General features: G+C 39.4%; 2 protein-coding genes, 1 long non-coding RNA gene and 1 other non-coding gene across 13 annotated transcripts; 3 read left to right on the forward strand and 1 right to left on the reverse strand.

Moving 5' to 3' along the window:
- Positions 1-152: 152 nt before the first annotated feature.
- On the reverse strand, positions 153-240 carry trnay-gua (transfer RNA tyrosine (anticodon GUA)). The gene is given in 2 exon segments: positions 153-188; positions 204-240. It is a non-coding gene; the product is annotated as a tRNA-Tyr (tRNA).
- Positions 241-323: 83 nt separating this feature from the next.
- Positions 324-7,469, forward strand: LOC144215840 (nuclear receptor subfamily 2 group C member 1-A-like). 2 transcript variants are annotated; one of them, XM_077745011.1, is made up of 14 exons: positions 324-593; positions 1,846-1,981; positions 2,062-2,298; positions 2,960-3,032; positions 3,136-3,315; positions 3,399-3,549; positions 3,807-3,903; positions 4,072-4,253; positions 4,643-4,796; positions 4,870-4,991; positions 5,057-5,202; positions 5,295-5,432; positions 5,536-5,641; positions 6,390-7,469. In XM_077745011.1, exons 2-14 carry the CDS (start codon positions 1,913-1,915, stop codon positions 6,559-6,561), a joined length of 1,827 nt encoding a protein of 608 aa, XP_077601137.1. In that variant the 5' UTR covers positions 324-593; positions 1,846-1,912; the 3' UTR covers positions 6,562-7,469. The 2 variants fall into 2 exon arrangements, with proteins under 2 accessions (XP_077601137.1, XP_077601138.1); XM_077745012.1 differs by lacking the exon at positions 2,062-2,298.
- Positions 7,470-10,044: 2,575 nt separating this feature from the next.
- LOC144215743 (transmembrane and coiled-coil domain protein 3-like) lies at positions 10,045-22,139 on the forward strand. 5 transcript variants are annotated; one of them, XM_077744858.1, is made up of 5 exons: positions 10,045-10,205; positions 10,569-10,649; positions 17,076-18,016; positions 18,498-18,645; positions 19,292-22,139. In XM_077744858.1, the coding sequence occupies exons 2-5, from the start codon at positions 10,584-10,586 to the stop codon at positions 19,595-19,597; spliced, it is 1,461 nt and encodes a 486-aa protein (XP_077600984.1). In that variant the 5' UTR covers positions 10,045-10,205; positions 10,569-10,583; the 3' UTR covers positions 19,598-22,139. The 5 variants fall into 5 exon arrangements, with proteins under 5 accessions (XP_077600984.1, XP_077600985.1, XP_077600983.1 ...); XM_077744859.1 differs by lacking the exon at positions 10,045-10,205 and adding an exon at positions 10,222-10,484; XM_077744857.1 differs by lacking the exon at positions 10,045-10,205 and having other exon boundaries at positions 10,225-10,649.
- A 767-nt stretch (positions 22,140-22,906) lies between these two features.
- LOC144215706 (uncharacterized) lies at positions 22,907-25,581 on the forward strand. 5 transcript variants are annotated; one of them, XR_013330481.1, is made up of 7 exons: positions 22,907-23,402; positions 23,775-23,865; positions 24,784-24,931; positions 24,989-25,056; positions 25,112-25,189; positions 25,251-25,338; positions 25,509-25,581. It is a non-coding gene; the product is annotated as an uncharacterized LOC144215706 (long non-coding RNA). The 5 variants fall into 5 exon arrangements; XR_013330480.1 differs by having other exon boundaries at positions 24,864-24,931; XR_013330482.1 differs by having other exon boundaries at positions 23,775-23,856; positions 24,864-24,931.
- The last annotated feature ends 8 nt before the right edge of the window (positions 25,582-25,589 follow it).

Raw genomic sequence — 25,589 nt, forward strand, 5'->3', positions numbered from 1 at the left:
GTTGTTTTTTTTAAATAGACAATGTGAAGGTGTGTACATTTCCCTTCACAAATACTTGTATCAGTAGTGGAAACACTTATCTAACTAAAATGCATATAAATTGTGGTGAAAATGGTCCCTGAAATAAACAAATTTGACACATGACAAAAATTTCCTTCGAGCCGGATTTGAACCAGCGACCTAAGGATTTCAGCAATGTGCCTCTACAGTCCTCCGCTCTACCAACTGAGCTATCGAAGGCGTACTGGCGCAGTCGAAGTTTAACTATACATAGGCGGAAGAGAAGCTGGCAAAATTCGACGCCTTTCCTGCTCCGTTGCCATCAAAGCGCATGCGTCCCTTTAGTGGGGGGGAAGGGGTCACGAACTCTGACCCTCTCATAAAACTGGCCAAAATACAATTTGTAAGGAAATTAAAGGATATAAAATACGTAGTGACTTGTGCATAGGTGAGGAAAAAGACACTTGTCTACGCGCCGAGGGCCAGCGTCGCTGTTTACCGAGAATCAAAGGGAGGAAGCGCTAGTAACCGCCGGGCGCCATTGGCTTCCTACTAGCAATCGGCTAAAAGCTCGCTTGTGAGCACAACGGAAAGTAAGTAGATATGTCTTATAAATTAGCTCCTAGTACTTTAAATGTATCTAATAATGTTCGTAAAGGTATCGCCTTTGTTTTATTCTCCATCCCGCGTGTTCGATCCTTGATAGCTGCACCAAGTAGCTGACGTTAGCTCGAACGCATACGATTGCAAACTATTCTGCAAGTAGGCAATCGGCACGAGACATTCGAAAGTAGGGATATTTATGCTCCTATACTGAGGTTTTATGTTGTATTTCTAAATGCTTTTAATGTAAAATGTGTCCGTCCTTTCCATGGTCGCTGCGTTTCCGCCCCGCTCGTACGGGCCTCTTAGCATACTTTAACCCTTCAATTTTGACCTTTCACCGACAGGAAAAGAAATACCTTTATCTTCCGTATCGATTCCCTTAAGGGGTGCAATTTAGAATTAAATAACCTGACGTTCCGGCCACGATCGTTAGTTGTTTATTAGTCCAAACGTCAGGAAAACAACCATATATCTTTATAAACGAAAATGAGATCCATTCATAAAGGACGAGGACTCTCTTTCTCCCCCAAAATAAAGTGGAGCACAATTAAAATACAGTACAATGTTTACATCAAAGATGCCAGTTTATGTGAAAGCATACATAGAGACTGTGCAGGTACAATCACAAAATTCGGAATAATCTTATCATCTATCCAGCGGAAAGCGCGATCGATAAGAACCAAATATAATTTTCATAATGAAAGTACATTTCACTGCAGGGAAAACAGAAAAAAACCTCTTCAACTCGTAGTTGAAAACCATGAACAAAGCACATAGTTTAGCTTTGACATCACAGACGTTTTTTTTTCTTAACACTCAATTAAATATCACCACAATATGACAACCTAGTACTTTAGGACACTCATTATTTGTTTATAATAAATCGCTGCTGGAGTCCATCCTTATAAGCAAAGCAAGCATGCATACATTGTGAAGTGTTGAATATACCAGTGATTTTCCATGTCCTTAATATCCTTTTGATATATTATCAGCTATTCATAGTTTTTTTTCCTTTAGTTGAAAGTAAAACTTGTGTTCAAATGTGTCTGAAATTAATGTGGATTTGCACGGAGTTAGGGGTCAAAATGGAGTCCCTCTTTCAAGCCAACATTATAAAATGCATTATAGCTGTTTTGGTAGTCTGTGTATTATCAATTGTTTATATAATAGCAATTTGATAGTGTAGGTATGACATGTTGTGAAAATCCACTCCTAAGGTCTTAATTGTTTCCACATTAGGTGTATATTATACCTGATGGCCCACTGAGGTGTAGTGGAGTGGGAAATTGATGTGAGCAGCTCGAGTATGGATGGGCAGAATCAGAGGATACAGTTTGTGTCGGCAGATAACACCATGTCAATGGGACGAATTCAGGTAATCTCTATTTATTTATTTACGTATGTTCCTTGGCTGACCTTCTACACTTCCAATTTTATTTTAATATTTCCTCCCAGATTGTAACTGATCCACAGACTGGCCAAAAGCTTCAAATTGTTACCTCTGTTGAGCCTGCGTCTCATGGCAAGCAACAATTTATCCTAGCCAATGCAGAGTATTCCTCTTCCAGTGGCAAAGTGATCCTAGCCAAGCAGGAGGGCTCACCCAACAAAGTCATTCTCACCACTTCAGACAGTTCTGGTGTTAACCAGCTGCTCTTTGCCTCTCCTGATCTGTCTGGTCAGCAGATTCAGGTTTGATCCCCATTGTTCCTCGTTTACATTCTGCAAATATTGAGGATTTTCAGTAACGGAAAGAGCTCAGCGTTCGAATCTCACCTCTGACTCAATGCTGTAGAAGCGTTCTAAGTCAGGATTCTTGAGCTCTAAATGCCTCCATATTGGAAAAACTGACATAATTTCCCTGAAGTGATTAAATCAAGATGGATTTAAAAAATCCTGGTTTTACAGTATTAAGATTTGTGCGGATTTAGACACACCTTTAGTATTGTATTAGATTGTGTCTCACCCTGCTTGCCAATATTGAACTCTTCTAAGAGAGATCCATGGCAATTCATTGGGAAGAGAACTCTGTCCTTTTTCTTTTCAGACCGCTAATACACAACACACTAAGAACAAAAACAAGGGCAGCATTGAGGTGGTGTAAACATAAATCTACTCGGCTTTAAAAAAAACACCTCACCTCTTATGTGGAGAACCTTGAGTTATGCAATCATCTAAATCTCAAGAGCAAAAACAGTCACCAAGGATTGCAGTAAAAGTATGTTTTCAAGATTAGTGTATGGAGGGGGTAGATCAATATACTACCCATTTTTTCACCTATTAATAATAATAAGGATTTAGCCTCAAATTGTTTCAGGGTGTTGAATGACCTTATTCTCTTGCTTCTTGTCAGTTTGTAACCGAGGACCAGTCTCTTGCCAAGCCCATTGTCGAGTATTGTGTTGTCTGCGGAGACAAGGCTTCAGGTGAGAATTGACTTTAATTTGTTTTAGCTCTATCTTTCTAGTGACATACATCTCGCTGATGTCTTTCCCTCTGCCGTAACCTTGTTTTTGATTCCTGTCTCAGGACGCCATTATGGCGCAATCAGCTGCGAGGGCTGCAAAGGTTTCTTCAAACGCAGCATCAGAAAGAACCTTTTGTACACATGCAGGCTCTCCGGCGAGTGTGCTATTAACAAGATGCACCGGAATCGCTGCCAGTACTGTCGACTACAGCGCTGCATTGCTGTGGGCATGAAACAGGATTGTATGACAATTCATACATTTTGTATTACTGTGTACTGTGTCTGCTCATTTTAGCAATCACAGACGTGTACTGTTATGTTGCAGCTGTACAGTGTGAGAGGAAACCGATGGATACGCCCAACCGGGAGAAACCTGTCAACTGTGCTGCCTCCACAGAGAAGATCTACATCCGCAAGAACCTTTGCAGTCCACTGGCTGCCACGCCCACCTTTGTGTGCGATAAAGAGACGTCCAGGTGAGAGAGTAAATTTATTGCTTTTGTACATCCATCCGATTACTTTTACTGAACTAATTATCGTGATACTTGTTGGCTATCCAATATGGACCAGTATCCATATTTTTTTAAAGAGAGCCCACCATTAATTGCAAACATTTTGCCTGTGGTCAGTGTGGTGTAATTTCCACCTCCCACCCAAAGTCAGTGCTGCATGTCCAGGTGTCATTATTTAAATGAATGTGATTTGTGATGAAATACACGTCTATACAAAACAGGTCTACACATTTGCTGGAGTCAAGCATGTTGCTCAATATCCAGCACCCATTTACGAAGCTGGAAAATACCATCTTGATCCCTGCATCACCAGAAAAGGTAACTCTTTCATTCCCATTGCAAATATCATGTTGGAGCTGTAGTATAAAAGGTGTATTTTTGAGAACAATAATACTAAATTCAAATCCTGTCTAGTGAATGTTAAAGCAATAAATCGGTTATTATTCTTGGATACCCTTTGTTCATTTATGCCAGTGTCTCTTTCAGCATGAAGACCCTTCTCAAAGTGACCTTGGCACTCTGGCCAATGTGGTGACCTCACTCGCCCACCTCAACAAGGCGAGAGACGCCATTGACTGTGCAGGCGAGCTGGTCGGCGTCGAAACACTCAGCAACGGTGACAGCTCCATGACGGACATGCAGGACGATGAGCAAAGTGATATAACCAGGTGAGCGTGTGTTAAGACAAGGAAAGAAGTTCTCAGTTATTTGGTAATCGCGCAAACTCAGAGTGATATGATTTCTAGCAGGACCTTGTGTTCTTGTTCCTATTAGACTTAATGAAATAAGCAGACAATGGGACTGGAATCAGAAATTTAGAACTATATTTGAGTTCCCACTGAGAGCTCATTCACTCCCATTTACCCATCACTTTCAAAATGCATAAACAATTATACCACCATATAACTACTATCTTCAGCCCCTTGAAAAATAGATGTGATCAGTTAAAAGCCACCATACTTTTTTTCCTATTTCTTGCATTAATTCTCATTAATTTACGTTCATTTCCATAGTATGTTTTCAATTAATTAATTTTTTCATCCTGCATGTTGTTCAGAGCCTTTGATACTCTGGCCAAAGTGTTGCACTCTGGCGACGGCTCCTCACCGACCAACCTGGAGGCCACTATGCAACTGATGTCAGGTGACCAGTCGGGCCCAGTGTTGGAGCTCGAAGGCCTGTTGCTCTCGGATAGCCATATTCCATTCAAAGTAAGCAGCCAGCAAAATGACAGTGTGCACGCTCCTCTTTCCTAATAGATTAAACACATTTTTCTTCGTACAGCTTATGATGCCTGTACCTGTGCCAGAGTATCTCAATGTCAACTATATCTGCGAGTCAGCCTCGCGCCTTCTTTTTCTCTCAATGCATTGGGCACGCTCCATACCTGCCTTCCAAGCATTGAGGTAAGTAGCCTGCTGTCCCTTTTTAAAAATTTTCATAACTGCACTAACCTGACATGTTTTTGCAGCGGTCAAGAAGACAATGACATCAACTTAATGAAAGCCTGTTGGAACGAGCTGTTTGCGTTGGGTCTAGCCCAATGTTCCAATGTTATGAACGTTGGAACCATCTTAAGTGCCATCATCAGCCATCTACAGACGAGCTTGCAGGAAGGTAAGCATACTTTAGTACCTTGAGTTAAAAAGTAGCTAAACTATGAATTTGTGCAAGGCGCTACATGTTTATTTACTCATTGTCTCCAACAGAGAAGCTCTCCCAAGACCGGGTGAAACTGGTGATGGAGCACATCTGGCGATTGCAGGAGTTCTGTAACAGCATGACTAAGCTGTGTCCCGATGCTTACGAATATGCCTTCCTCAAAGCCATTGTTCTCTTCAGTCCTGGTACATCTTGTCAAAACATTTAAACAAATAACCCAAGACTATGAGGCTAAATATAAACACTTATTTACTCTCCATGGTTTTTTTCCATTTACTTCTTCTTCAGATCATCCTGGTATAGACAATATTCTGCAAATAGAGAGGTTCCAGGAGAAGGCTTACATGGAGCTGCAGGACTATGTAACGAGGACGTATCCAGAAGATACATACCGGTTGGTATTGCATATTTTTATATAGTCTGAATGTGTTTGGGAAATTGGAATGTAATACACATTAGGGAGACCATATTTATAAAAAATATATTTATATATTTTTTAAAAAAAGTATATTAACCCCTCTTAAAATCCTTTTATTACATTTGAATCTGGTCAAGCTTAAAATTTTCCTGGGCACTTTTTAAAATTCTCACTGTAGGAAAAATGGGCAATAATCTGTTACTGTCATTAGTTTCTCAACTTTAGAAACTAATGGCAGTAATAGATCATCTCTTCAAATTATAAATCTAAAGCAAAGTCGCTCGCTCCATTCAGTGGACGCGTTTACCGAGTGGTTAGATTTACAGCAGCCTAAAAGCACGGTTACTACAGTAATACCACATTTATTGCCCTTAACAGGTTCCCAGACCTGCCGGAATAGGTGAATATTCTTGATGTGGGGCCAGTGTTTTTCTGGTGTTTTTTTAATATAATTTTGACTTTTAAAACCAACCCCTTTACTATTATTTAACTCCCAAGGGTTGATACCTCCCTCTGGTGGCCAGTGACATAATCTTCAATTGTGACTTGCCTCCTTTTGGCCTATTTCATATGGTACTGAAAACGCACGGAACTACTGTATCGTATCCGATATTGGGACCAAATTTGATACTCCAAAAATAGACATCTCGGATCAAGATATCACTACTGTGTATTGATGAGGAACATACAAAGATGTCACAGAACATATTGTTGTACTTTGCAGTTTGTCCAAGCTGCTTCTGCGACTTCCTGCCCTGCGTCTGATCAGTGCTGCCGTCACCGAGGAGCTCTTTTTCGCCGGCCTGATTGGCAATGTACAGATCGACAGCATCATCCCATACATCCTCAAAATGGACTCTACCGACTACAACAGCCAGTCGCTCACTGGGGTTTGACCCTCTTAAGCCTACCCTATTGCCTCTTTAGCTTTTAGAAATACTGGACTATTTCAGACAGTGTCCGGCCACTGCGTGGTCACGACGTCATCTATTTATGGAAACTTTTTAAGGTGCGTCAGCAGAGAAGACTCTATGAAGTTAAAAGTGGGACGGGTATAGAAGCGGGCCAAAATGTGCACAATCAGAACCCAACAACTGTTGCTCAAGTAGAGTGTGCATTTTACTGTACATAAATTATCAATTTATGCTTCATCGCCTTAAGGCATTTCAGCAAAAGTGTTGAGAAAAATGATCATGAGAGACGCATCTACTACACACCACTCGCAAAAAGTTTAGGCTATTTGCTCTTGGTTGAAATTTCGATCATGAATGTTTCATTACTTTTTGTTATACACAAGATGTGTTTGAACTTGCACTTCTTTACCTATCTTCGACTTTTTCAGTTTGTGTCATCAGCTGCAAGGCTCAAAACAGGAGTGTTGTCAGCAGTTTTCCCCAAAGATGCTGGATGAGTGAGTGAAAGAAAATCTAGGTAAATTTCGTTTTGGTTCATCTTAAAATTTTAATCCAAGATCCCCAAACTTTTTGTGAGTAGTGGACAATCATGCTGTGTTTTTTTTTAATGATAATTTACTGAAAATGTCCTTAAGACTTCATTTGTGACTCTTGTTGAAGGTAATAACCTTTTTTTTTTTTTTTTTTAATTGTTATCATTGTGAATTTGTTTGCCCATCCAAAGGATAGGACCAAGAGTGCGGTCACTGTGTGTAAATAGAACTGTGCAGTGAGTTTGTCAAGGAGAATTCAGGGGAAGGGCACTCTCGAATGATCATGTACTGTCTTCGGGACAAAAAAAAATCTATTATGGTCTTGTCATTTGGAAATTAAAACAAGTCTCCATTGTATTTTCCGACTGTAAATTTGATGGTATCTATTTACCACAAGAACTATCAACTAAGGGTGGTTGAGTCTGAAACCCTACTGTAAATGAATTATATTCTAATCTCACAAACTGTTCAAAGGGCATCATAAATGACTTAATAGATCAGTAGGGAATGTGATGCTTACCAAAGGCCTGCCAGACGGCGTGACAAATAGATATTTGAGGTATGTTATCACCATATGGTCTGACAGTAAAATACAAAGGATCCAGCAAGAGAGAAATGAAAAAAAAAGGAATCTCCAAAGTTAAAAACGGAATTATCCCCTAAAAATTGACAAATCTATCAAAAAGTCCACCGTGGAAGAATCTGACTTAATTAGCATTGACTCTGGTGTTCTGTAAAAGTACCAGCTAATTTGATATTTCAAAAGGTCAACCAACTAAAACTCATTTTGAAGATCAATAATTACACACTACAATCCAGTAAACCCTGAAGATGTCGCAGTTGAATTGTCAATGCAGTCTTGATTGTGCTGTTTTTGTCTCATGTGACTATAGGGATGTCTTGTCATGTGGTGTGAGGCCCTGCTAACTCTTCTTTCCTTCCCTACATTGACTTCTTAATCTGTTATTGTGAGCACCAAAGCCTGAAAAGAGGACACTAAATCTGAAACTGAAATGAATGAATGAAACTCAAATGAGCTCCAAAATAGACATTCAGCCAGTGGAGATAGAATGCCAGTTTTATACCTTCTCTACACTTTATAGCTTATGGTATACTCTTATAATTACCATAAGAAAAACAACTATTTTTGAACAAGTGAGGTATAATGTGGGTGTAAAAGTATTCATACCCTCTTACATGTGAGGATCCTACTGGGTTCAGCATTAAACATCAAACTAAAATTTCAGTAAACTACTATGGGGCCTTTGTTTAATACCAAAATGAAATTCAGCTATTCTGCAAGGCACTACATCATCTGTAATGTGCTATCTTGCAGCAATCCACTCAAGAGACTCTCATTGGCTCTCATGAAACGTGTCTGGGTAAATCACAGGCCAAACTAATTGCAAAGACAAAAAAATGGACGAAAGTTTAGTGCAAGTGTGGTGATGTAACGTGTGGGTTTGTACGCAGAGCCCTTCTCGGTGGATTAGCTCGTTCCATTAAGGCTCAATGTAGACCACAGAGCCAGGTGCAACGTTCCCACGCTCTCGCCGGGATTTGGGATTCATTGCGCAAAAGGGATTGCAAAACGGCCACAAAAGCTTCATTAGCAAGGAGACATAAGACTGTTCATGTAAGCGCTCTTATGTAATGTTCTGAGTGTGGAATGGAATATTATGCCTAATCTGTGTTTTACATCTACAGGTAAAATTACATTTTAAACAAAAAGGGTGCTGGAGCCTATCCCAGTCAACTATAGACACTAGGTGGGGGACACCCTGAATTGGTGGCCAGCCAATCGCTGGGCACAAGGAACCCCAATGAATATTGATTGACTAAATAGTTATTGCATTACCAAGTGTGTTCTTTTTTCCCAGTGTTTAATTTTGGATGGTTAAACATGTCTGGTCACATTGACCTGGAACATTTCTGAAGTATCAAAGGTCAATTACCATGAAGCTTTGTGTGTTATTTCATATCATGATTACATGATTGGTAATTATGTGATGTCCAGCACCCCTACAACCCTTGTGAGGATAAGCGATATTAATGGCCTTATTTGAAAATTACATGAAAATTTAATTAGTTAAGCAATGAATGTCTACAGGAACAACATCAAGTAGTTGCTTTTTTTAACCACCTACTTACTGCCCATAGTTGGCTTGGATAGACTCCAGCACCCCCCGCAACCTATGGGAGAATAAGTGGTACAGAAAGGGGGGAAAAAGTTGTTTCACGTGCATGTGTTTTGTCAATGACCAAATGTTTGTGTTTGTTATTCATTTTAAATAATTTTCTCATCCTTTTTCTCAGGGTAGCCCGGAAACTGAGTGGTTAGAGTGTCGACCTTACAGTGGGAGACCTGGGTTCAAATCCAGGTCTATCCGCCTGCGTGGAGTTTGCATGTTCCCCTCGGGCCTGTGTGGGTTTTCTTCGAGTACTCCGGTTTCCTCCCACATTCCAAAGACATGCATGATAGGCTGATTGTAAACTTTAAATTGCCCCTAGGTATGAGTGTGAGCCTCAATGGTTGTCTGTCTTGTCTGGGTGTCCCCCACCTCTGGCCTGAAGCCAGTTGGGATAGTCTCCAGCACCTCTTGCAACCCTAGTGAGGATAAAGTGTTTCAGAGAATGATTCTTTTGTGTGTTTCTCACAAATTTCATACAAAACGGTTATACTTAGATCATTATTAAAGGGTTTTGTTGGTGGTATTGGTACAGATAGATCAGGGGTGGTCAAACCGGTCCTCGAGGGTCACTTTGGGTGCTGTTTTTTGTTCCAACCGATCCAAAACAAACTGTTTAACCAATGAGGTTTCTGCCGAACCAAAAATCACATGACTTCAATCCACTGATTGCACTTCTAAGGTACACCTGAATCAAATAATCAGGAACGGTATGAAGCTACTGGACAGCTTGCCGATGAGTTGATCATTTTATTCAGGTGTGGTAGAGGAGGGAGATATGGAAAACAGACTGGATAGGGGCTCTAGAGGACCGGACTTAGGCACCCCTGCGACAGATGAAGGCTTTTACATTGAAATGCATCTGTACTTATGAAAAAAACAAGTTGCAAAACCAATCTATTTCGTAAGTAGAGGTACCAATGTACTGAACATTTTCTGGTGTGGCAGCGAAACGCTTCCGTAGTGACACAATCTAATGTAAAATGACTCATGATGAGCACGACTCAATGTACTGCTGATTGTTTTGAAAGAGTTAAGTACGCGAAAACACGCGCACGCGCGCGCGCGCACACACGCGCTAACACACGCACGCGCGCGCACACACACGCGCTAACGCACGCACACACAAAGGCGGGGTTTGTTGCACAGAGTTCTTCTACGTACAAGTGATCTGAACGAGAATGTGCGTTGGAGAGAGTACCCTCGTAGAGAAAAAGAATCACACAAACATGGTCACTAACATTGGTAATTTCCTATTAAATTGAAGTTTTCCAGGATTAATATGCCCAGCGCCAGTGTGTCCGTGCGGAGTTTATCCGAAGTGGAGAAACACCTCAGTAGCCGGATGGTGAGTTCATGTTTACTCTCTAACATATGTTTTGTTGAACCTTAATGTCGTCCTACTTTAACTTATTGTGCGTAAATACAAGAACGACAACAATCGGGTTGCGGGTGTGTTCACTTTATGGGCGAAATTGATCATTTGACAGAATGTAGCCAGTTACTGGAGTGATTTACTCAACTGTGCATTTAGACTATTCGATTTGAGGTTTAATCAAGTGGCTTTAAGGAAATAGTCAATAAAATACTTTCTATTTTTTCTCTTCTTTTATATAATTACGTTTGATGCGAGATCACTTCAGATTGTTTTCAAAGGGAGTCTTGGTCTTTAAAGTGCAACATCAGCTTCTTTGTCACAAGATAAAAGTATCCTTATGTCTGAGATGTTATCATAGGAAATGTAATTAAGGAAAGGATTAAAGTGAACGTTTTGTAATTCCTTAAGACTCATTCTATAGATTGTTTTATTTAATAGTAGATTATATAGAATTTTAGATGAATGAAAATAATTGTTACTATTATTTTGAGTTGGGAAAAATGTATCATTTGCAAGAAAAAATACCTGATTTTGTTTATTTCTTTAGTTGAAATTTAGGTTTTAAATCATCAAAGACTGGATTGTCAAAATAACAACCTTATCATATTTGTATCATTCACTAAAATGAAAGTTGTACTGTTCTTTGTGTGTTGTTTACGAATGCTTATCAATTGTTTATACAGTGCAAATTTAATAGATTAAATAAGGAAGATTTAACCTTAATTTTGACGTCTAAATTATGTACGCACATGTTTGGTGGCTTTATATTTTACAAAAGAATATTCTAGGGAAATACAGAGCTAAAAGATATCTTGAGTTGTTAAATTTACTTGAAATTTGTAAATATTTGGTAGTTTGATTTAATTTATTTCTTAATTTATCAATGAATTGAACTAAGGTAGATATTTCATCTGTTGTTTAGCCTTTTAGAATAAATAAATAAGGGAAACAGGCAAAATATAAAAAACAGCTGACGGTATAATGCAGTACAGATTCTGACCCTTCCCCCATTTACAGGACTATACTGTACAATTTATGAATACCACATGGTGCATTATTAGGAGGACTTTTTCAGTCACTGCCCAATAAATGCCATACAGTGCAGGAACGCGTCATTAAAAAAACTTGTCTTGTTTTCCTCCCAAATAAGTATTTCTCCGAAGTTGTTCCTTCCAACTAAAATTAATTGTGCAGCACAAATGTGCAAATTAGTTCCATTTTCAAAGCCCATCTGTCCGCTTGATCGTCTCCCAGAGGCACATTCGCCCTGACATGACCTTTTATAATGATGCTAACATCACATAAAAGACGTGTTCATATTTAAGTATGTCATCAGCAACTTTTTCTTTTATGCTGCAGTCATCATTGAATATATCAAAGAGACAGTTTTGTCTGCAGGAGGAAAGCCACCTGCGTATTCATCATTATTTCCAGAATGTAAGTGGTAATGAGATGTTTGAGAATCTATGTATAATATGGCCGACAGAGTTGGGTCTGTATATGGATGTCGCTTATGTCTGGTAAGCTCAAAACATGCAGTAAATGCAGCAAAGATAAAGATGCTCCACACGCTCGCAAAGCCTTGCTGGTCTGAAATGTTCGATTGATTGATTTATTTGTAGAGGGACAGCACGTATAAATGAACATATTGATATTTATGTTCATGTTTCCTTCCTTCGTCTTATTGGGAACTGAATTCATGCTCCCTGCCTGGAATTCTTGCCAGTCTTCTAAAAAGATTCCCTGTTGCTCTGTCTCTGCCTGTTCCCATTTCTCAGTGGGAGACAACTGGCCACAGGGAATACCAACAAGCATGACGGCAGGGCTCTAAGCCCTTTGAGTTTCTGTTCTTTGCTCGAAGAGAGCTGGTTTGTTCGATCTCGGCAAGGGAAACTCCAGCCAGGATGTTTCCCCAGCTCTGCAGTTTTTATCCGTTTTATTCAAATGAGTTCAAATGCTTCCGATTGTGTTTTCTTGTTTTTTATATGGAAATATGCCAGGGTGGATTCTTGCCAGGAAAACATGTACTTCCAGGCATGCATATTCTCTATGGCCTATTCTCTTAGTGGCTTGTGGGTGAGATGATGTTAAAGAGAGAATTCGATAAACACAGGGTAGACGGGTCGCCACACAATCATTGGGCATATGGACAAACAAGCATTCACAATTGCATTGAGACGATAGACAAATGATATGCTTGGAAAATCCTTTCAGTCATTCATAATCTGTACTGCACATCATCACAAGACTTGTGGGTTTTGTCTTCTTTCTCTTTGGCCTACGGCATTGATGTTCATGATTTCCTCTTTTTGTCAGGCTATCTCAGATGGGCTCGGGCCAGAAAAGCCAACAGAATTCCCCAGTGTTGTGGATTGCTTTCAGCTGGCATTTGTAGATAAAGTGATTAACACGGTTGACTAACAATGTTTTTCTGAAGTGTTGCTGAGCCCACGTGGCAATATTGTCTAAACAATGATGCTGGTTGTGTGGTACTTTTTTTGATGATGCTAAGAGAAAAGTCCTGGCAGTCTTTTAAATAGATGAATAAAAAAATATATATATATATCCTTACGTCACGCAGTTGTGCACAAAAGAAAGGTATCTATCGCTCCATCTTTACTTGTGAACAACCAACCATAATTCAACATTGATTTGCAATTAGCCAAACATGTTAATTTTCTATTCTAGCGTTCCTCAACTCAACATTTTTTGCACATGTTATATCCATAATATATATATATATTTAGCCAAAATTTGTAATGTTTCTCAATTGAATATAATGGAACAGGGTTTGGTATTTATTGTACTCCGTTTTTATGTATTTGATGGAACATCCTATCTAAACTGGAATGACAATCTGTCAGATGTTTTAGCTGGCAATGGCTGCAAACAAGCCACCTCCCCAACGTCTCACTGGGTCAGATAATTGAGTTATGTGAGGAACCCTGCCTTTGTTTTGATAGTTTCTCCAAATGTTGAATTTACAAACAGGCCGCTTTAAATGTGCATTCCAGGCATTCTCTAGCACTTTGACTTCATTTCCCTGGACTATCCTGATGCTCATTTGCTTTCTTTCATGTTCTGCGCTACATTGCATCATTGCTTTGAAATCATTCATGCCTTTTGTCAATAGTCAGTGATGCAAGAGGCAGTGGGGCATAATATAAAAAAAAATGCATAGCCACACAAAAATCAAGAAAATATGGTAGGAAAATAAGCTACATAAGGCCACGTGGCATAAAAATGATCAGGCCATCTGCACACATTAGAAGCTTAATGTGTCACCAAAGCCAGTTTGATTGACATGACATCACATTGAAACAGAAGTTTAATTGGACAAAATATGTCTATGCACATTTACTGAGAACAGTGTAGCTAGCACAATGCAGTAGGCCCTTCATAAATGGGTCATGGTTGCAGTCGACAGACGCCGAGGGCTATGTAGGGCAGCGTGGGGGCACTGTCGGGGGGGTCCATGTTGGACCCCCTGCCCCCCCAAGTACTGGCCCTGTACAGCCAGATAGTGGACAGGGCCTCTGTTTGCCTTCTGTTTTGGTTTGTCTTACCCTACTGACATACTGACACAGATTGGGGAGTTACCTTTTGAAATGGATGTGGCGTTAAAGTAAACATTCAATGGGACACATGGTCAATTGGCCCTTAGAACATAGTGGAGTTGATACCTGCTTTCATCTCTAGAACAGTTTTTTTAAGGTGGAGAAGCTTCCTTAAAACATGCTGTAGTGTATGAATGAGGGAATTGAAGTAGGTCTTTGTATTGTTGGGAAACTGAAGCTTGTCCTTGGGCTGCCTTCCAACTCTGAAATACTTCATATGTGTTTAAGGTCAAAGGCAGCATGCAGCCTCAACGCCTAAAGCACTGATAACTCAGACTGATAAAAGCAAGCTTAACAAAAGATCACACTCTCTGGTGTTGTCTGATGATCGATTGCAGTTGGGGCATTAAAATGTGTGGGAGACCCTGAGGTGTGGATGGATGGGGTTGCCTTGACACTACTTTGCAGTGCAAACAATGGAAGAATTCTTTGAGCAGCTCTTGGCTATAATTCCGTACAGATCCGTGCTCATGTACTGTACGCTACTATGAAATTGATTTTCTAGGAAGAAAAAAACAGCATCCTTTAAATTAATTAGTCTTCTTTTTAGTACTCATCCTGGCCGACTGCTTAAGATCAAGTGAGTCTCTGTGAATGGAGCTTACTGACTAAATGAATTAGCCACACAGAGAGGGAAGACAATATCCTCCCGCATCTGTCCCGAAGAGCTGGCCTACTTTTCATACTTCTGCTTATAACATCATATGTAACCATTCCCCAGGCGTGTTTGCGGTATGACCGAAAGGGGGGTTGAGGATTAAGACGTTTTTGGGGAAGGCGGGAGACGGCAGAAGGGGATGAAAATGGAGGAGGTGAAGAAGCAGATGGTAGCGAGAGCCTGGCGATTGCAGCATTTTCAAAATGAACAGCAGCAGGCTGAAATGGTTTGGTTAACAAGTGTTCTTGGAAAATTCACCAAAATGTGCTCTAAGGCCAGGAGGAATGACTAACATGATCGCAATTCGATAAGATGGGAAAGAAGAGAAGTTCCAGAAGGCGCTGAGTGAATGGGACGTGGGATAAATGGTGCAAAATGTAAAGCATACATACAATAAATGAGAACACTTGCAAAAGCAGAGGAACTAAAATGACTTTACATACAGTAATTACACAATCACACCTGTTCATAGGGCTGTTCCTAAAATGTACTGAGTATGTTGCACTGCGAAGGGAATATTCATTCAAATCAGAGGCCTGGTTTTTGCACTCTACAATAGCCAAACTTGATAAACTTGTTCCAAGGAAGGAATGCAGTGAAGAAGCTGGTTTCGCCATTAATGTCTGCACTCAGGCACTTTCTGCTCACTCAAATAAGCGCATATATACTTCTTTATCTGAAACATAGTTGAGATCATAAACGAGATTTGAGTCTCAGTGCCTTGGGGGATTCCAGCCTCTCATCTATCCCACGCGCCTCCACCTTTCTCCTTCTGTGGTGTGTTGTCCTTGCTCAACACAAGGCCCTTTTTGTAGCTCAGCACACTGGGAAAAAAGGCACACTTTGTCACCATCCACCTCCGTCCGCAGCTAAGCTTCGTCATGTGGACTGACATCATCGAGACGGAAGGACGCCACGGCCAATCAGTGGCCGCCTGCTTAATGCCTGCAGGCAAGAACTTATTTTTTTGTCAAACCTGTTTGGTCTCAAGAGGATCCCGGCCGGTTTCTTAACCTAAAAATGACCCAGTGAAATCACATGGAGGCATTGTTTATTCATTTGAGAGGAAAACTATTAAAAAAAATAATATCGCTCATCTTCATCGTGTATAAAGGACAACATAGTCATCTAATTTTAAGGAAGTGGAATTCCATTTGCTTTAAATATAGAAAATTTAAGCCTCCTGCTTTTCTTTTTTTGATAGTTTCAATTGTTCATTCCAATATTTTAAATCATGAGGTTAATTTGTTCAATGACTTTGATCGTAAGACTATACACAACTAACTGAATTTAGTTTTCTTTTATACACTCCACTATTGTAACACTAGTGTGCGTCTTTACCGTCACACTTTGGTAACACCCCGACCAGAGGGACGCACTGAACCTAACTACTACATTCTCTCCACAGCTTTTCTCAGCTTGTGCTCCACCTTTCATAGCATTCACAGTAGGACATGCTTAGTGGGATTAAGCCTATCGTGTTTCACTTCCTTAAGATTTGTCTGAGTGTTCAGTTAACGTGTTTGTTCATCAACAGCACAAATGTCTGGTAAAGGGATTTCAAAACTAGCATTGACATGGCTGACCTACATTAGATGTGTATGGGCCACTTGTTTCACATATTAATAGGCGTTATCTGAAATTCGTCACTCACGTGTCGTATTATAAGCAAACAGGATTTGATCCTAATCCAGACAGTTGTGTCCAATAAGAGCATTACATACTCGCGCAGATGGACGTTTGGAGAGGGGAGTATCTAATTCATGCAGTCTATGAAAAAGGACGAACAGGCCTGAATAGAACTAATTGAGCTTAACCCCAAAAAAACCCTAAAAACAGGGCAATGGGATATTTTATATCTACTTGCATATATGTTGGAGCTTTCCAGTTGATTGAAATTGTAATGTAAGATGCAAAAAATGTGCTCAGAAGACATCTTGCATGGATGAACATGGTTGTGTAGTATTATTGTCAGAAATAATGATTTTCTATGGAGCAAATATATACGGTTTAACAGTTGATTCTGGAAAAAAAGCCAGGAACAAACTTTTTTTTGGGCGTGAAAGAAGTGAGTTTACTCTAGGCTGTTCTAAGTCTCTGAACATATTCCTTTCATTGCAGGACCGGAGTGCCGAGGGCAGCTTTCTTAGCCTTCAAGCAACCATGCGTCGGGGTTCCTCAGAGAACAATCTGGATCTGGACCTGAACGATGTTGTTCCTTCTCCCTCTCTGGCCTTTGGAATCCAACGCAGCCGCTCCTGTTTGGACAACCTCCAACAGAAGATCCTTAAAGTGACCGAGCAGTTGAAGATTGAACAAACAGCGCGGGATGAGAACGTGGCCGAGTATTTGAAGCTGGTGAACAGTGCAGACAAGCAGCAGGTGGGCCGCATCAAGCAAGTGTTTGAGAAGAAGAACCAGAAATCGGCGCAAAACATCGCCCAAATGCAGAAGAAGCTTGAGCAATACCACCGCAAGATGAAGGATAGCGAACTCCAGCACACCCCGTCGCCTCAACCGTCCAGTGGCAAGCATAGCACAATCCCCAGAGAGTCCCGCAGGGAGCTTTTGAGGGATATGACTGGCAGCGGTCGGCACCCGACCATGGACAAGATCAAAACCATCGGCCCCGGCGTCTCCCTTTCGCCCCCTTTCTTCTTCAGCAAACCCAGAGAGTTTGCCAATCTCATCAGGAACCGATTTGGTAGCGCTGACAACATAGCCCAGATGAAGACCTCAATGGAGGCGTCCATCCCTCTCCCCGACGAGACGGTGGCGAAGACTCTGAGTAGTAGCACCTCACTAGTGGGAAAACCCAAGTATCCCAGTGATGACGAATGTTCCTTGGAGAGCGTTTCCAATTCAGCGGACAGTAATGGACTCGCAGCTCAGGGCCAGCAGGTGGGAGTTGAATCGCACAGTGGCTTGGCAATGAGTATGGAGGAGGCCAGGGTTATTAAAGATGCACAAAACCAACTGGAGGAAGACATGGAAGAGATAAAGGCCCAGTTCCAGAAGGAGTACGCCGTCATCAACCAAACTCTGCAGGAGGAGCGTTACAGGTCGGTTGCATAATCAATCACTTGTCCTATCTTAATCTCATCAAACACTACATTCATCTCATTTAGTGAGTCTTCAATGAGGTCCTATAATGCTAAAAAATGGAGCACCTGACTTCAACCAACCGATTACAACTGGATTGGTGAAAAGGTTCCATCTTTTTTTGCTTGGAATGGAATCCAGCAGCCACTGTGGCTTTTTGTGAAATAGTTTAAAGACGCTTACCATAGCACTTTTGGTTTCTACTGTATGTTTCCCTACCTTAAGGTCATTTTAGTTGAACTTTATTAACTAGTGATTGTCTTTCTTTACAAAAATTTAATTATAAAGTTATAATTTTCAAATTTGAATACCCTAATCTCTACATTTTTACATAAAAAGGTCAGAATGATTTAATTCCGTTGCCAAATATTTCTGGCACAGGTTGCATTGTTTTGATAGCATTATGTCTGTCTTGATGTGCACCTTTATGTGACGCAATAGCTCACGTTTCAGGTATGCACGTTTGGAGGACCAATTGAATGATCTGACTGAACTTCACCAACATGAGATGACGGACCTGAAACAAGAACTTGGCAGCATCGAGGAGCGGGTTGCCTATCAGGCTCACGAGAGAGCCCGAGATATTCAGGTAGCTGGATAATATTCAACCAAATTACGGACATTATTATACTTTTTTTTCAAGAAACTTACATTTTGACTTTATTTTCATTAATAGAAACATTCACAATAATACCTTCATTTTTTTAGTAGTCAAACTTCTGGATCAATCGTCTATTTTCTTCTTATAGTATTTTGACTTTATTGCTGCAAACCTCAGTGTTTTTGTTCTTTCAATAGCTAAACAGTTTTGTATTTTCATTTTATTTTGATTTTTTTAATAGAGAATTTTCATTGTAACAACTGACTACAGGCAAAAAAGGGAACATTTTCCAGTTAACTATGGCTATAACTAGTTATTATCGTATTTTTACGACTATGAGGCGCACTTAAAAGTCTGAAATTTTCTCCAAAATAGACAAGGCACCTTATAATCCAGTTTGCTTTATATTTGGGAAAACAATTAAAATGTTTCATTCTTTGAGAGTGCGCCTTATAATGGAGTGCGCCTTATAGTCGTGAAAATACGGTACTCGTTTTATTTATGATTAAACTGATAGTGAATTATTTTTGGATCTCGCACTATTTCCATTGCTCATATTGCGTGAGCAATCTGGATTTCCTCTTCCATGAATTGAGAGACCCTTTTAATCCAGCATTCATTTTCTGCTTGCCAGGAAGCTCTGGAGTCATGTCAGACACGTGTGTCCAAACTGGAGTTCCAGCAACAGCAGCAGCAGCAAACCGTGCAGCTGGAGAGGGGTGACGCCCGCGTTCTTCTGGGTCGTAGCATCAACATCATGCTGGCCATCATCACCGTCATCCTCGTGTGTGTCTCTACCGCTGCCAAGTTTGCCGCCCCGCTCATGAGGAGCCGCCAGCATGTGGTGGCCACCTTTCTGGGCGTCTTCTTCCTCACGGTATTTTGGAAAAACTGGGAGCGCTTGCAGTACGCCATAGACAGAATGCTGGTGCCAGTGTAGCGGCGATCAGCTGTCAGACAATTGGTTGTACAATTGTCTACATGGTAGTCTTATTAGATTCCGCCTGAAATGAAATGAATTTATTTCTTCGGTGTGAATAAGTTTACCTACCGATCTCATTAACCTTAATCATTCTATTTACAGAATATTACCCAGTGAATCCCTGTAAATTGAAACCTCGACACGTGAACTCTTTAAATTAATTTTTTAAAATTAGAATTAGTTGTTTGTACACATTAAAATGATGAAAAAATACTTTGAAATTGTTCGGTAGCGCACACTCGTAGTCGAGTAAGGGCTCATTTTTGTAAGATAATTTTAAAAAGAAATTTTGCAATCTTCAACTTATCAGAGGCCAAAATGTCAAAATATAAAACCAACATTTTTAAATTCACGTCTATTTCCTACGAGTTAAAATATTTTATTTCTAAATGAATATGAAATGAAAGGTTTTGCACAATGCATATGAAAGTAAAATGAAAAATAAAAGCTGAAAAACATGTCGAATTAAAGTTGAACAACACTGAACTTAACTATACTTAGCAGCATTTTATTCTTTGACCATGACATAGCCAAAAAAAAAGACATAATATTGTACACATTATTAACCTAATGAAAACATATGGACCAAAATGAATGGGGGGAAAACTCAAATTGGTGTTTATAATGAATAAACTTGCACAAGACAGACTCAACCTGGCCCCACAGCCTTGAAGGAATATGGAAGTAAGGCGTTATAGCTACAACGTGAAACTACCAGCGATTAGTGGACAAATCCTAACACTTGAAGAACTTCCTTATGTAAACTCACTCATGGGACAAAAGATTAGTTACATACAAGTACTGTAGCTCCAACAGAATATACTCTCATCACTGGAGCTCTCTTTCCTAAGGCATTACGAACCACTCGTAATGATGAAATAATCATTTTATGGAATATTTATATTTAACAATGGTGAAAGACACTTAATTGTTCTTCATGTGTTACAAAACAGGATATTACATCAAATTGGTCTGTTTAAAAAAAAATAGGGAAAAATTGTTGATCATTGACTTTTAATGTAATTTTCATTGGGTGCTAATGATTGTGTCTAATTTTAGACTAATTAGCTGTGAATGATGATGGTAAAAATGAATTGATTTAGCATTATATTCTTTACAAACAATAGTGTACCAGTACACATACAAGTCATTGATGAAGTTTCCAGTGAGTGTTTCCTCCTTTGTAAAAGTTACATGTTTAAAAAAGACTAACTCTGCGTGAACGACAAAAGAACAATGTAATGTATTTAACCAGACAACACTAGTGGGAGGTTATTAGTTCAAATCTTAGGTTGTGTTGCGGGAATGTGCATTACTCGTCTCTAGGTACTCCCACATTCCCAAACATGATCATCCATTGGTGTGAATTTGAACGTGTACTTGTTGTTTTTTTGCATGTGTGATTGACTAGCGACCAGTCCAACTTGACCGCTGTGAAAAGAATTTGCTGTCTTTTAATGTTGAACCCTTTTGTTTTTCAGTGCAATATAAGGCAAGCAAAATAGTATGGGATATCTGGCATTGGGATGAAGACAATTTTTCGGTCAAAAATGCATTTTAGGTTCATCATAAGATTCCAAAGCTTATTTGCTTTGAACTTTTTACACATCGCGCCTTCTTTCCCCTCCTTAAAGCACTGTTTTTTTTTTTTGTTTAAATGTTACTTATGGTGGATGAGGTGCTTAAGGCCCCTTCATAGCTCTGATGAGACCATATTTGTCTCTCCAGGGTTAGAACATCGATCCAATACCCAATGCACCCTCCCGTTTGTACTACCCAAATAGCCGGCCTACAAAAAGCACACCGAGCACAGTGGCTTAGTTTCTATTTTATGAATTATAGGTGAGGGGTTATAATATGATACATTGTGTTTTTTGAGCTGGCCAAGCTATTTTGCCAACATTTCCTTTCACACATTTAAAAAAAACTGTTTACTTTCCATTATTATGTGCTCTAACTCCTGTTTACTTTTAAATGTGTCTTGGTCTACTGACTGAAACCTTAAATTTTGCCTTCAGAGACCCACACTTGGTGGTTCTTAATATTAGGTACACCTCTATAGCATTTAATGCAAGAATTTAATGAAAAATGTTTTTCTGGTTTTGATTGATACTGCCATAAGAAGGATGACTGCCAATCAAAAGAAAATCCTGCATATTTTGTATCTGCAATCTGTTACTGGTGTACCAAATAGAATGCCGCAGATAGTGGACAATAATGATTTATTTACATGACCTTTTCACCTTTGGTGCAATGTGACCAATCATATGTTTTTTTGTGGATTTAATGTGCCTTTGTCTTATAGTGATTGTTAATTTAAAACAACTTTTTAATCAGCTTTTTGTATAATTTTTAATTAATTGTTACATCTTATGAAATTAAATACTTGAACAAATACGTGTAAAATATATAGCAGTGGTTTTTCCTTAGTTGTTTCTATATATTTGTAGTCAAGACCTTCTAATAATGACAAAGAAAAGTGTGGCCACTTTGTGGCATAGAGGTTTGTTCTCCTGACTGCTGTGTGGGCAACTGGGGTTCGAATTCCGGTCCGGAAACATTTTCCCTAAGTTGTTTCTTTCTATTTGTTTGACTGATCACTACACTATGTAGTTCAGTAAATGGAATGGGGAAAAAAAAGAAAAACTATTTTATTTTAAACTAAACACTTTGTCATTTTAATCTTCAAATGAAGACCAAGAAAAGTGTGGCCAAATTGTGGCCTAGTGGTTAACTCACCCGTCTCTAGTCTGGTTAGCCTTGGTTCAAGTCCCGATTGGGACACTTTTTCACTTAATTGTTTCCGTGGACTTATTGTCAAGACACAAATGATTACTAAGGAAAATGTAGCCACTTGGTGGCACAGAGGTTAGTGCACTGGACTCCCACCTGGGAAATCTGGGTTCGCTTCCCGCTGTCGTCCTTTGGTTGATCACTACACCATATAGGTCAGTAAATGGAATAAGAAGAAAAAATAAGAAAAATCTTTTTAATTTATATTAAACACTTAGTCATACTTTTCAGTAAAAGGTTTTATTCCGAACTGCCGAAGGCAAAAAGCCTTACTATACTATGTCGTTTTTTTTGAAGAAAAAAGCCTTACTATACTCTGTCGTTTTTTTGAAGAAAAAAGCCTTACTATACTATGTCGCTTTTTTTAAGAAAAAAGCCTTACTATACTATGTCGCTTTTTGAAGAAAAAAGCCTTACAATACTATGTCGTTTTTTTGAAGAAAAAAGCCTTACTGTACTAAGTCATTTTTTTAAAAGGAAAAAGCCTTACTATACTATACTTTGGCCAAATGAATCCTAATTGAAAAAGCATATCCAAGTATGTAAACCTAGAAGTCAAAAACAAGCACTGTAGTGCATGTCACCACAATGTTCATAATGTGCAATATTGTATCTTAAAGTATTAAAGCCCAACCAAAAAGTATTTACAGCCCCCCACAGACTAATGCACCTTATTATGAAAACAATATATATATTTTTTTTACTTAAGTATTCAAGCCCAACCAAGAGGTATTTAGAGCCCCCGCCCCCTGATTAATGCACGTTACTATGAAACCATGCATTTCTGTGTCTTTTTGAAATAGGCGTGGCCGAGGCGTGGGTGATGTCAGAGCTCAAATAACCGACGCAATTCTCCAAAATGGCCGATGGGCCGGAGGCTAGGCCGGTGTGTACTGCTGTGCTGCTCAGAATTGACGATTTCCCGAAGGAAGACTCGATAAACTTCTTCCATGACAATGCAGCGAGTTCGGTACTATGTCTTTTGGGGATTTCGTAGCCCCTTTTCTCATTTTCAGTGTGCGTTTTGACGGGAGCGTGCTTCATTGTGTGATGTAGCTCCACGCAGATGTTAGCACAAATGTTTGCTAGCAAACATTTGTGTTAGCTTCTGCGTGGGGTTACATCACGCCAATGAAGCACGCTCCCGTCAAAAAGCACTAACACAAATGTTTGCTAGCGGGTTAGCCAACCTGCTAGCAAACATTGTGCAGTTTAGCGAACTTGATGGCAAACATTTGTGTTTGCTAGCAGGTTAGCCTACTTGCTGGCAAACATTTGTTTGCTACATTGCGTTACTTACAGCTCTTTATGTCTAAAAAGAAATCCTTCCATTGTGTTTCAGTCCCTCAACGATCACAGACTGCTGGGAAACATCAAGAATGTGGATAAAAGGAGCAGCTTGTCGACGCCATAATGAGCTGTTGGTCAGTAAAGTGAGTCATTTTTTATAGTTTCTATTTTAGCTATACATTATTTTTAAATACTTTCGGTTTTCACTATCAGTAGAGTAATTAAACTTCAGTGTTGAGTATTCAAGTTTTTGTGCAATTGGCTTATTTTATTAGGATACATTAATGGGTAAAAAAGACTTATTTATTATACTATGTCGTTAGAATAAAATACTAAAGAATTACTATTCAGTCATTTTTAAAGAAAAAAGATCTCCAAGAAGGCTTTGTGCAATTGGCTTGTAATTTTTGTTGGGATACATTCTAATTTTGAATGAAAACACAGTAACTGGCTTAGTTTATTTTATCTTTTTTAATAGCAACACAAATGCCTTCAGTGCAGGTGTAAGGAGTAAATGGTACACTTATAGAATATGTACCTTTTCCCTTCACTTTCTTAAAGACCTCTTAATTTGAAATGTAGTCTCGACAAAATATTCAACAATAATGTGGGGTTCATTTTGACTAGTTTAAATAGCCATTTTGTTTTCCCTCAGTATAAAGAGGGAAAATGTAAATTTGGGATATTTAAAAAAAGTGCTGGGTGTTATGCCAAAACTCATTTTCAAAATAAAATGGCTCTGATTCAGGTAAAACCTTACTTTTGAATGTTTATTTGACCTGACTTTGTGTACTAACCCCCCTTTTTTCAATTTTCGAATCTTCTCCACCAGGGGGTGGAGAAGATTCGATTTTTTACGATGTCTAATATTGCCTTTTGGCGTTTCATAGAAAAAAGCTAAATGTAGGAGTTAGTTGTCAAATTTTGATGTTCGGCGCTAGTCTGTACTTTAATCTATTGTGTCTTCACTCTTTTGGTTTCCTGCCTATGTTGAGATTGGTTCTGCAAAACCAAAAAAACAATTCTAAGGTCTTACCCTTTTATTTTGGGGAAAAATTCAGAGATTTGTTCTCCCTGAGCATATCTAAGAGTTTTTTCAAAATAAAAGGTAAGGCCTTGTGAATTTTTTTTTATTTTTCAGAATTCCACCCAAGGGGGACCAAGTTTCATGCCTGAGTCTATCTGAGGTTTTTTTTTTCAAAATAAAAGGTGAGCTTTTCCCAGTGTTTTTATTTAACTCTGTACTGACTTCTTTTTTTTCCCCAGAATCCACCAGGTTTTTGCCTATGAACAGATAGCCTCAGGAACCCCCATGAAGTTTTTCAAAATAAAAGGTAGGCCCTTCTCAGTTTTTTTAACTGTGTACTAACCCCCTCCCCCTTTTTTCAGAATTCCACCAGGGGGTGGAGGAGATTCGATTTTTTACGATGCTGGAGCACCAGTCTATGAAGTTTTTCAAAATAAAAGGTAGGCCCTTCTCATTGTTTATTTAACTAACTGTGTACTAACCCCCTCCCCCTTTTTTCAGAATTCCACCAGGGGGTGGAGGAGATTCGATTTTTTACAATGCTGGAGCACCAACGGGAACCAGGCTATGAAGTTTTTCAAAATAAAAGGTAGGCCCTTCTCATTTTTTCAACTAACTGTGTACTAACCCCCCTTTTTTCAATTTTCGAATCTTCTCCACCAGAGGGTGGAGAAGATTCGATTTTTTACGATGCTGTAACACCAGCGGGAACCTATCTACAAACTTTTTCAAAATAAAAGCTGATTTCCTGTTTTCCAGATTTCCTGCTGGTGACTAGAGGAATTACTTCATTTTATTTAAGTTTTTCAAAATAAAAGCTTTGAAATGTAAACATGTGTT

Source organism: Stigmatopora nigra, chromosome 22 (genome assembly GCF_051989575.1).
Source record: "Stigmatopora nigra isolate UIUO_SnigA chromosome 22, RoL_Snig_1.1, whole genome shotgun sequence".
In the NCBI taxonomy this organism is placed as follows: Eukaryota; Metazoa; Chordata; class Actinopteri; order Syngnathiformes; family Syngnathidae; genus Stigmatopora; species Stigmatopora nigra.